The sequence below is a fragment of the Hypanus sabinus genome, chromosome 11 (assembly GCF_030144855.1).
Source record: "Hypanus sabinus isolate sHypSab1 chromosome 11, sHypSab1.hap1, whole genome shotgun sequence".
In the NCBI taxonomy this organism is placed as follows: domain Eukaryota; kingdom Metazoa; phylum Chordata; class Chondrichthyes; order Myliobatiformes; family Dasyatidae; genus Hypanus; species Hypanus sabinus.
Window position 1 is genome coordinate 51,952,364 of NC_082716.1, and position 12,870 is coordinate 51,965,233.

The 12,870-nt window shown below is 42.0% G+C and overlaps 1 protein-coding gene across 1 annotated transcript in view; it reads left to right on the forward strand.

The window, feature by feature from the left end:
• Positions 1-12,870, forward strand: part of dab1a (DAB adaptor protein 1a) — a 360,974-nt gene that overhangs the window by 236,615 nt on the left and 111,489 nt on the right. The window contains exons 5-6 of the mRNA XM_059983518.1: positions 11,124-11,255; positions 11,862-11,981. Of these exons, the coding sequence (XP_059839501.1) occupies positions 11,124-11,255; positions 11,862-11,981 (252 nt within the window). The remainder of the gene's footprint in view (positions 1-11,123; positions 11,256-11,861; positions 11,982-12,870) is intronic.

The window sequence follows — 12,870 nt, forward strand, 5'->3', positions numbered from 1 at the left end:
TGTGCATGTAATGAGAGCTGTATAACTCATCTCCTTCTAACTTAGGCCACAAACCTATCAATCACCCCTGCTGTGGACACTTTCTGGAGGTCCAAGATCCGAATGCTCCGCGACCACTGGACTAAGTGTGTAAATGTAGGAGGGGACTATATTGAAAAATAAATGTGCTAGGGTTTTCTAAAATTGACTCCCTCTACCTTAGGCCGCAGACATATCCATCACCCCTCGTTCTATGAAATACTATATTTTTGGCTAAGAAGCCCTCCATTGGTGGGTCATCCATTGATGTTGTGGCCCAGCTGTCTATGTGATACACAAGCCAGAGTAGTATGATATGAAGAGCAAGCTTTTGCCCTTGGTAGGATGCTCCCCCTCTCCACTCAGCCGATGAACCCAAAGGAACGGCAGAGATCGATGCAGTTTAGCACCAGTGGCATCACAGGGGTTGCCAGTCAACATTGAACTCAGTGTAGGACTGCCTTCAGGACTCCAGCTTTGGATTTTTCTTTGGGGTTTATTTCCAAAGCTTTATCTTGAGTGGATATAACAGCCAAAGCAGCAGAGGTTTGAGATCAGTTTTTCTTCTCCTAGATGAGCAACCAACAAGGGCTGGAGAGCCCCATCTGCACGAAGTGACTAATTTTAAGCTGCCAGTAACCTGCCTTTGACCCTTCTCCTGTCATTAGAAACGGTTCCACCGGCTTTAGTAGCTAATCCATACGTGAAGGCCAGGAGTTGGACTTGGTTGTCTGAGGCTACTTGAGACGCACACCATTGGGAGCATTTAATAAGTAGTGGAAGTTTATCCCCACTACCACCCTGGCTATAACAACCTTAAGGAACCATTTGCTAAGAAAACACCAAACTTTCTAAAAGAACCTAAAGAAGGATCTTGGCCCGAGATGTCGACTGTTTATTCCTCTCCATAGATTCTGCCTGACTTGCTGAGTTCCTCCAGCATTTTGTGTGTGTTATTGAAAATGGTCATATGCCCATTTTGTTCTTCCTTCACATGGACCTCATAGTAAATATATTGCAGTGAATTTACATTGTTCTTCAATTCTAGCATGGCCACCTTAACAAAATCCCCTTCCTGTTTCCATATACTTGTCAGAATGGAAACTTGGTGATTGATTTCATTTTGTGTTTTCAAGTCTAAATTTTTAGCTTTTCCCCAATGGCTAAATACCTCTTGGTTAGACTATAGAATCTTTAAATACATGAGATATTGCATATGCTGGAAATCCAGAACAAAACACACTCAAAATGCTGGAAGATCTGAGCACATCAGGCAGCATCTCTGTAGAAGAATAAATAGTCAACCTTTCGGGTCAAGACTCTTTATCAGGTCTGGAAAGGAAGGGGGATGAAGCCAGAATAAAAGAAGTGGGGGAGAGGAAGGAAAACTAGCTGGTAAGTTATAAGTGAAGCCAGGAAATAGATGCAAAGTGCTGGAGGAAATCAGCAGCCAGGCAGCATCTATGGAAAAGAGTACAGTCGATGTTTCATTTCAGGTCGAGACCCTTCATCAGGACTGAAAAAAAAGATGAGAGGTTAGAGTAAGAAAGAGGTGGGAGGGGAGGAAAATCTACAAGGTGATAGCTGAACCTATGGGAGGGGGGGTGAAGTAAAGAGCTCGGAAGTTGATTGATGAAAGAGATACAGTACTGGAGAAGGGGGAATCTGATAGGAGAAGACAAAAGGCCATGGAAGAAAGAGAAGGAGGAGCAGCAGAGCAAAGTGATAGGCAGGTAAGGAAATAAGGTGAGAGAGGGAAAGGGGAATGGGGAGTAGTGAAGTGCGGGGACATTAACAGAAGTTTGAGAAGTCGATATTCATACAATCAGGTTGGAGGCTACCCAGGCGGTATATATGATGTTACACTCCAACCAGAGTGTGACAATTGTGTGACAGTACAGGAGGCCATGGACTGACATATTGGAATGGGAATGGGAAGCAGAATTAAAATGGGTGGCCACTGAGAGATCCTGCTTTTTCTGGTGGATGGAGCATAGTTATAAACCCACTGAATCTCACAGTTACCAGCACTATACCTCTTCCCACCTTGTTACTTGTCAAGATGCCATCTCCTTCTCTCAAACCCTCCATCTCCACTGCATCTGCTCTCAGGATGCTTTTCACTCCAGAACTATGGAAAAGTCCTCCTTCTTCAAAGAAAGGGGCTTCCCTTCCTTCACCATGAACACTACCCTAAATCACATCATTTCCATTTTGTGCACGCCTGCCCTCACCCCATACTTCAGCCACCCCACCAGGGATAGGGTGCCTCTTGTTCTTACCTACCACCCCAGTAGCCTATGCATCCAGCACACAATTCTCCGAAACTTCCGTCAACTCCAATGGGATCCCACCACCAAGCTCATTTCTCCCTCCCCCCATTTTCTGCCCTCCACAGGGATTGTTCTCTACATGAATCCCTTACCCATTCGTCCCTTCCTACTGATCTCCCTCCTGGCACTTATCCTTGTAAGCAGAACAAGTGCCTGCCCTTTCACCTCTTCCCTCACTACCATTCAGGGCCCCAAACAGTCCTTCCAGGTAAAGTGATACTTCACCAGCGAGTCTGGTGGGTTCACATACTGTATCCAGTGCTCCCAGTCTGGCCTCCTGTATATCAGTGAGACCCAAAGCAGATCAGGAAATTTGTCATAAAAAGCAGGTTCTCCCAGTGACCACCCATTTTAATTCCACTTCCCATTCCGATTCCGATATGTCAGGCTATGGCCGCCTCTACTGTCACAATGAGGCCACACTCAGGTTGGAGGAACAGTATCTTATATTCCATCCGGTAGCCTCCAACCTGATGAAACGAACGTCGATTTCTCAAACTTCTGGTAATGCTCACCCCCCCCCCCCACCCCACCATCCCCTGCCCAACCACTCTTCTTCACCATTCCCCGTTCCCTTTTCCCTCTCACCTTATCTCCGTATCTGCCTATCACCTCCCTCGGTGCTGCTCCCCCCTTTTCTTACTTCCAGGGCTTTCTATCATTTCCTGTCAGATTCCCCCTTCTCCAGACCTGTATCACTTTCACAAATCAACTTCCCAGCTCTTTCTTTCACTATTCCCCGGCCTCCCGGTTTCACCTATCACCTTCTGGTTCTTCCTCCCCACCCCCACTTTCTGACTCTGACTCATCTTTTTTTCCCAGTCCCAATTAAGGGTCTAGGCCCAAAAACATTGAGCGTTTACTCGTTTCTATAGATGCTGCCCGGTCTGCTGAGATTCACCAGCATTTTGTGTGTGTTGCTTGGATTTCCAGCATCTGCAGATTTTCTCTTGTAGGTGAAGCCAGGAACCTTCTTACTTACCTGTTGAAGCTGAAGAGCTGATGGTTTTCTGATGCTGTATTACTGGTTAAAGCTGTATTACTGTGCTACTGCTGTATTACTGGTTGATTATTGATGGGTATTTGTAGGTGATAGGTAACCGGTGGAGGTAAGTAGAACTGAGACTGGGGAAGATAGAATATAAGGGTCCTGTTCACCATTTCTTTCACTGATTTACTTTTATATCCCTAATTGCTATGCTTCTTTCCTAAATATGGTTTCTAATAAATGTGCAGACTATTTTCTAAATGGGGAGAACATCCAAAAATCTGAGATGCAAAGGAACTTGGCTGTCCTTTTGCAAACACCCTCAAGGTTAACCTGCAAGTAGAGTCAGAGTGAGGAAGGCAAATGCAATGTTAGCACTCACTTCAACAGGTCTAGAACACAAGAGCAGGGATGTGATGCTAAGGCTTTAGGAGGCACTGGTGAGGCCTCACCTTGAATATTGTGAACAGTTTTGGGCTTGTTATCTAGGAAAAGATGTGCCGGCATTGGAGTGAGTTCAGAGGAGGTTCACAAAGATGATTCTGGGAATGAAAGGGTTATCAAATGAGAAATGTTTGATGGTTCTGGACCTGCACTTGCTGGAAATTAAACAGATGAGGGGGATCTCATTGAAACCTTTTGAATGTTGAAAGGCCCAGACAGAAAATTTCTTTAGTCAGAGGGTGGTGAATTTGTGGAATTTATTACCACAGGCAGCTTTAGAGTCCAGGTCATTGGGTGTATTTAAGGCAGATCTTGACAGTTTCTTGATTAGGCACAGCATCAAAGGTTATGGGGAGAAGGCCAGGGAGTGGGACAGAGGAGGGAAAATAAGGGATCAGCCATGATTGAATGGGGGAGCAGACCATGATGGCCTAATTCTGCTCTTGTGTCTCATGGTCTCATGGTCTTACTTCATTTCTCCCTCCCTCTGAGAGTCATTGTGTCTCTGGTCTCATTCAACCCTTCACTAAGTTCCTCACATTCTTCTGCAGGAGAAGCACTGTATTATTGTAAAGCTTCAATCTACTGTGGGATATCTCCTTTCATGTGATAAATCCTTAGCTCATAGCAGTTCTATCAGAGCATGGGTTTAAGGTTATCACACAACATTGTCAGGCCAGAAACAAAACATTGATTGAAGATAGAAAAGACTGGTAGGACTGGGTCTGTGAAACACCACTCAGATACAATACAGTCATTATATAGTGTGTGTCTTTCAGACTTGTTCCAGTAGTATAGGCTTTGGAAAATCTTCCTAACTAGAAGTTATTACTGAAAAATCTTCTGCCTTTTTCAGACCTAGAGATGATTTTTATCTAATAGGGTATTGTCTTGGCAATCTTAAAGCTCGTTTCTGTCCTATTGTCTTTACTCTTAACATATACTTTTACTTCATCATTGTCTATTTAACAGTTCAAAAGAAACAAAAACATCCTAAATTTTGCAGCAAAATTGTAGTACTGTTAGTCAATCACTTTCTTTTGCCAGTCACTTGGCAGAGAATTTGATTACAATGTCAGTTCAAAGAAGCACATTCTGAATGATTGCTTCTGGTTTGTGAGACAGGAGCAGATAATGTAGCATATTAAGCTGTAAATCATTTGGGTAAATTTTAAAAAGGAACAAAGTTATCGAGAGAAAAGCAACAAACAGTTCCAGCATCTGCAGTCTCTTGTGTCTCTGTCGAATAAAGTGGTTAGGTGCGGAAAGGAGGATATTTTGAAGAACACTGACAATATGGAAGAATAAAGAAGATGGAGACTTCTTATTTTCAATCCTCTTTATTTCCGTCGGTTGCAACATTGAGGTCTTCTTTCGGCTTTTAACAGCAGAAATAAAGGTCAGAGCATAGCCTACACCCGTTAATGGGATTGGCGTTAATTGGAACATTGATTTAAAGAAAACATTTGCTGATTTATTCCTCCTGCAGAAAACTGCTGGTTCATTAGGCCAGGGCTTCTACCAGTGTGGAGCAATTGTTAATGGAGAAGGATAGCACAGGGCTGTGCCATCAATAAAATAACTTCCCCCCACTGAACCAACAGTCTCCTGCCCCACCCCCACCTACACACATATCCAGTCATATTACAGTTCTTTGTCCAAGTAGACATTATTCATCTTTGAACCCAGTGGTCATTTTAACTCACTGCTCCAAATTCACTTGTAAAGCCTGCTTAAATCCATGCTGCATTTAAAGGATTCAGAAGAAATGAAACCTTCTAACATGGTTGGCTTCATTTTTTCCAAAAGCATTAGATGTACCGATGAAAATCGTGAGATGAATTACAATGATAAGGTGGCGAAAGGACTGGTGGGATAAAACCAGAAGAGACAAAGTGAAATTAGCTCAATTCCAAATATAGATCCACATTGCTGTCCTTACATTAATCCCTTTCTGCACAAAGTGTCTGCTCGTTTGCCAGAAATAGACTGGATATTATGGCTCAGGCACTCCCTAGTGAAATGCTGAGCACACCAGAGATAATGTGACCCAATTTTCTTGAATAAAAACTAGAGTATGAGAAAGATAATATACTAAAAAGCACATATTCCAGACAGCTTGAAGAATGAAGTAAAACTGCACCATGTCTATGAAGCTAGCATTTATCAGTAAAAAACTTAACATAACATGGCCAGATATTAAATACATACATTCCATAATTACCTCTTTTCCTTCCAGTTATGTTTCCACTTGACTGACACTGGTTTTCAGGACCATCTCTTTAGATACAACCGAAAGAATGATCATCTTTACCTGATAGACTTCCTGTTCACTGTTTTTGTCCAACACATCACTCAAAGAAAATGTGACTATCAGTAAAAATAGTTAATGGAATCAAACAAAGAATAATCTGCTGCTCAGGTGCAGGATTTGCAAGTACACAAACTTCTGGTCTAAACTTATGATTTTTGTGAACACGAGAGATTCTGCAGATGCTGGAAATCCAGAGCAAGACACACAAAATGCTAGAGGAACTCAGCAGGTCAGGCAGCAATAATGGAAGTGAATAAACAGTTGACATTCCAGGCTGAAATACTTCATCAGAACTGGAAAGGAAGGGGGGAAGATGCCAGAATAAGTAGGTGGTGGGAGGGGAAGGAGTACAAGCTAGAAGGTGGGCGACTGAGTTCCTCCCGCATTCTGTGAGTTGCATATTCTGTTACATATGCAGATCAGTCAATGAAAATCAAGAGTTGGGTTTCTTTTCCCTTTCTAGCACAAAAATGCCAATGTCCATAAAACCATAAGAATTAGGTCATTTGGCCCATCAAGTCAGCTCCCCATTCAATCATGGCTGATCTTTTCTTCCCCTCCTCAGCCTCACTCACCACCTTCTCCCCACAATCTTTGATACCATCGACATCCAATCAAGAACCTATCAATCTCGACCTTAAATACACCCAATAACCTGGCCTCCACAGCTATAACAAATTCCACAAATTCACCACCCTCTGGCTAAAGAAATTTCTCTGCATCTGTTTTAAATGGACGCCCCTCAATCTGAGGTTTCGCCCTCTTGTCCTAGACTTTCCTACGATATGAAACATCCTTCACACATCTACTCTGCCAAGATCTTTCAACATTCAAAAGATTTCAATGAGATCCCCTCCTCATTCATCTAAATTCCAGCAAGTACAGGCCCAGAGCCATCAAACGTTCTTTCATTCCCAGAATCATCCTTTTGAACCTCCTCTTGACCTTCTCCATTGCCAGCATATCTTTTCTTAGATAAGGAGCCCAAAACTGTTCACAACGTTCAAGGTGAGGCCTCACCACTGCTTTATAAAGCATCAGATCTGCATAAAAGACTTATCCATTAGATAAGAATGCATATAGTTTGGGGTGATGTATTAGCATGGATAGAGGAATGGTTAACTAATAGAAAGCAGAGAGTTGTGACGCATGGGTGTTACTCTGTTTGGCAATCAGTGGTGAGCGGTATGCTGTAGGGGTTGGTGCTGGACCCACAATTGTTCACAATATACATTAACGATCTGCAAGAGGGGACCGAGTGTAGTGTATTAAAGTTTGCTGATGATACTAATTTGAGTGGAAAAGCAAATCGTGCAGAAGATAAGGAGAGTCTGGAGAGAGATATAGATAGGTTAAGTGATTGGGCAAGGACCTGGCAGGTGGAGTACAATGTTGGTAAATGAAAGAGCAGATTATTATTTAAATGGTAAAAAAAAAATGCAGCATGCTGCTGTGCAGAGGGACTTGGGAGTGCTTGTGCATGAATCACAAAAGATTAATTTGCAGGTGCAGCAGGCTATCGAGAAGGCAAATGCAATATTGGCATTCATTGCTAGAGGGATTTAAATTAAGAGCAGGGAGATTATGTTACAACTGTACAGGGTACTGGTGAGGCTGCACCTGTACAGAGTGTAGTTCTGGTCTCCTTACTTGAGGAAGGATTTACTGGCTTTGGAGGCAGTGCAGAGGAAGTTCACCAGGTTGATTCCAGAGATGAGGGGGTTAGACTATGAGGAAAGATTGAGTTGTCTGCGACTGTACTCATTAGAATTCAGTAGAATGAGAGGAGATCTTATAGAAATATAATATTATGAAACAGATAGATAAGATAGAGGCAGAAAAGTTGTTCCCACTGGTAGGTGAGAATAGAACTAGGGAACATAGCCTCAAGATTCAGGAACTAAATTTAGGATGGAGATCAGGAGGAACTGCATTTCCCAGAGAGTGGTGAATCTGTATAATTCTCTGCCCAATGAAGCTCTAGAGCCTACCTCAGTAAATATATTTAAGACAAGGTTGGATAGATTTTTGCATAGTAGGGGAATTAAGAGTTATGGGAAAGGGCAGGTAGTTGGAGATGAGTTCATGGTCAGATCAGCCATGATCTTATTGAATGGTGAAACAGGCTCAATGGGCCAGATGGCCTTCTCCTGTTCCTATCTCTTAGTTCTTATATTCTAGTCCTCTTGAAATGAGTGCTAATATTGCATTTGGCTTCCTCACCACTAACTCAGCTTGCAAGTTAACCTTTAGGATGTTCTGCACAAGGACCCCTAAGTCCCTTTGTAACTCAGATTTTTGGATTTTCTCCCCATTTGGAAAGTAGTCTGCATATTTATTTCTGCAACCAAAGTGCATGACTAATGCATTTTCCAACAATGTATTTCATTTGCCATTTCTTGTCTATTCTCCTAATCAGTCCAAGTCCATCAGCAGCCTTCCTGTTTCCTCAACACTACCTGCCCTCCACCAATCTTCATATCATCTGTAACCTTGGCAACAAAGCCACCTATTCCATCATTTAAACCATTGATATACAGTGTTAAAAAAACGGTCCCAACACCACTCCCTGCACAACACCACTAGCCACTGACTGGCAGAAAAGGATCTTTTTAATTCCCACTCCCTGCCTCCTACCAATCAGCCAATGCTCTAACCACGCCAGTAAATACGCTGTAATACCATCAACTCTTACATTGGTAAGCAGCTTCATGTGTCGCACCTTGCCAAAGGCCTTCTGGAAGTCCAAATATACAGCATCCTCTGCTTTCCCTTTATCTATCCTACTTGTAATCTTCTCAAAGAATTCAAACAGGTTCAACAGGCAAGATTTTCCCTTAAGGAACCATGCTGACTTTGTCCTATGTTGTCCTGTGTCATCAGGTACTCCATAACCTCATCCTTAACAATTGATTCCAACTTCTTTCCAACCACTGAGGTCAGGCTAACTGGTCTACAATTTCCTTTCTGCTGCCTTCCTTCTTTCTTAAAGAATGGAGTGACATTTGCAATTTTCTAGTCTTCTGGCACCATGCCAGTCCAATGATTCTTGAAAGATCATTACTAATACCTCCATAATCTCTATCGCTACCTCTTTTAGAACCCTGAGGTGCGGTTCATCTGGTCTAGATGACTTGTGTACCTTTAGGTCTTTCAGCTTTTTGAGCACCTTCTCCTTGTAATAGTAACTGCACTCACTTCTCTTCCCTCACACCCTTCAACACCTGGCACACTGCTAGTGTCTTTCAGTCAAGACTGATGCAAAATACTCATTTAGTTCATCTGTCATCTCCTTGACCCCATTATTATTTCTCCAGGCTCATTTTCTAGCAGTCCTATATCCACTCTTAACCCTCTTTTATTTTTTACATAATTGAAAAAGCCTTTGCTATCGACCTCAGCATTATTTGCTAGCTTGCTTTCACCTTTCATCTTTTCCCTCCTAATGATTCTTCTAGTTGCTTTCTGTGGGTTTTTAGAAGCTTCCCAATCCTCTATCGTTCTGCTGATTTTTGCTTTGTTGTATGTCCTTTCTTTTGTTTTTACATTGGCTTTGCTTCCCTTGTCATCCACGGTTGTACCATTTTGCCATTTGAGTATTTCTTTGTTTTTGGAATACATCTGTCCTGCACCTTCCTTGTTTTTCTCAGAAACTCAAGCCATTGCTGCTCTGCTGTCATCCCTACCAGCCTACCATCCTTCCAATTTGCTTTGCCCAACTCTTCTCTCATGCCACTGTAATTTGCTTTACTCCACTGAAATACTGTTATGTCTGACTTTATTTTCTCCCTGTCAAATGTCTAGTTGAACTCAATCATATTGTGATCTCTGCCTCCTAGGGGTTCCTCTACATTAAGCTCCCTAATCACCTCTGGTCCATCATATAACACCCAATCCAGTATAGCTGATCACCTAGATCAAAAGATTCCCTCTATTGAGATCCATTACCAACTTGATTTTTTGACCTATCTACATATAAAAATCTCCCATGACTACCATAACATTGCCCTTTTGACACACTTTTTCTATTTCCCATTGTAATCTGTAGTTCACATCCCAGCTACTGCTGGGAGGCCTGTATAGAACTGCCATTAGGGTCCTTTTACCCTTTCAATTTCCTAACTCAGCCCACGAGGATTCAACATCTTCCAATCCTATGTCATATCTTTCCACTGATTTGATGCCATTCTTTACCTACAGAGCCATGCCAACCCCTCTGCCTACCTTCCTCACCCTCCAATAAAATACCTTGGACACTCAGTTCCCAACTACAACTATCCTTCCACCGTGATTCAGTGACGTCCACAACATCATATCTGACAATCTGTAACAGTGCAATATGATCATCCACCTTATTTTTTATACTCCGTGCATTCAGATATAACCATATAACCTTTGAGTACTGTATTTGCTACCCTTTTTGATTCTGCATTCCTAATGCACTGATACTCACCCTGCTGGCTGCAATTTTGTTCTATCACCTGCCTGCCCTTCCTAAAAGTCAGACTGCATGCTATCTTTGCTTTTTTACTATCCATCCAATACTGAGTCACTTCACTCTGGATCCCACACCCCTGTCAAATTAGTTTAAACCCTCCCCAACAGCTCTAACAAACCTGCACACAAAAATATCGGTCCCCCTCGGATTCAGGTGCAACCCATCAGTCTTGTACAGGTCATACCTCCCCCAGAAGAAATCCCAATGATCCAAGAACCGCAAGCCCTGCCCCCTGCACCAGTTTCTCAGCCATGCATTTATCTACCAAATCATCCTGTTTCTATCCTCACTGCCGTGTGGCATAGGTGGCAATCTAGAAGTTACTACCCTGTCAGTTGGTCTTCCCTTTCTACTGGTCAAATATACATCAGTCTATTAGTTCAGGCAAATAGGATAGAACAGGCAAACCAACGTCTAAATATACCGAATGATGACATTAAACAACCAAATAATGGCCAGACTTGTCGTCATACATTTCTTCGGCATATTGCATTTCTTCTCTACATATTACTGTGTTTATTGTTGTAGGCGATGCAGCATCATCATGCAGTTCATGAAGTATCATACATTGCTAAGGATATTACTGACCATCGCGCCTTTGGCTATATCTGTGGCAAAGAAGGAAATCATCGGTTTGTAGCAATAAAGACATCCCAAGCGGTGAGTAAAACTTAGAACATATGCTTTTATAGATCATGACAAAGGAAATCATCTAAAAATAATTAAAACATTGTGTTTAGTGGATAACAACTATTGGTTGTACACTGTGTTCCTTTAATAATTTTTGTATATCATTGTTGTTGGGTGATTGAAGTCACTGGAGAAAAGTACTGGTAGATACTAAGCAGCTTCCTTACTTGACAAAACAAGATACAGCAGGCATCATATAGAGATGCTTTTGGTCAAAAGGTCTGGCTGGCCCAAGAGGGACTCAATATTTTATGTGCTAAACACACGACAATTCTTTCTTTGAAACTACACTCAAACTTCACACCTCACGAGTTTCACCCACACCGTAGACATCTAAATGAATTTTAATCAGCATTGGCTGGTCTGGCTGTTTAGGAATCCATTGTTCAGAACTGCCTTCCAAATTAAATCTGTTATACATACTCAGATATGAAGATTGGTAGACAAAGTCATTTGCTGAATGTAAATTCGTTCTAAGAATCATTAGTTAAGTGATGCCAAATTGTTTATGTTCTCATTGTAAAAATGTCTCCATTGTGCAGACTACGACTAATTTTCTTTCATTTTGACTGTTAGGCTGAACCTGTAATTCTTGATCTACGAGATCTCTTCCAACTCATCTATGAACTGAAGCTTCGAGAAGAGAAGGAAAAGTTGGCTCAGAAGGACAAACAATGTGAACAGGCAGTTTATCAGGTAAGCACTAAGATGCTTTCAGTCATGAAGAAATGAAGATCTCAAGCAGCACACACCATTTTCCAATCATTTTCAGAAAGCATTGTCCTTTGTTTTCTGCCATGGTTGATGGTCTCTCAAGTTTGCTTCCACCAGCAAACTCTCAAATTTGTTTTCATTTATCTGGTGTCATTAACTTGATTCACAATGTCTGTCCAAGCAGTTTCCTGGAACAACACACACACAATGCTGGAGGAACTCAGCAGGTCAGACAATATCTATGGAACTGAATAAACAGTCGATGTTTTGAGCCAGGACCCTTCTTCAGAACTGAAAAGGAAGGGGGAGATGCCAGAACAAAATGGTGGGGGGAGAGGAACACTAGCTAGAAGGTGATAGGTGAAGCCAGGTGGGTGGGAAAGGTAAAAGTTTTGAGAGGAAGGAATCTGATAGGAGAGGAGAATGGACCATGAGAGAAAGGCAAGAAGGAAGGGAACCAGGGGAAGGTGATAGGCAGGTGAAGAGAAGAGATAAGAGGCCAGAGTAGGGAATAGAAAAAGTGGGAAGTAGGAGGGGAAAATTATCAGAAGGTAAACTTCCTGGAAGATGCCCTAAGTGGGACAGCTTCCTTTGGCTCACCTCAATTTCCAGGCAAGACTTGCAATTTTTCAATTTCTGAAAGGTCAATTTTTCTACTGTCATGTGTCTATACCAGTCTAGAAAATTCTTTGGTTGTTCATTGCTCCCATAATCTTCATATTAGTAGTCAACTGTAAAATGTAAAAGCAACTGTTTTGCCACCTCAGTTCCAGTAAATATTACGTCACTCAGATGTCTGGGCAGGAATGCAAACATAGCAAAAAAAAAAACAATAGCCATCTTGTACCAATGGATTCTATTTTTAAAAATT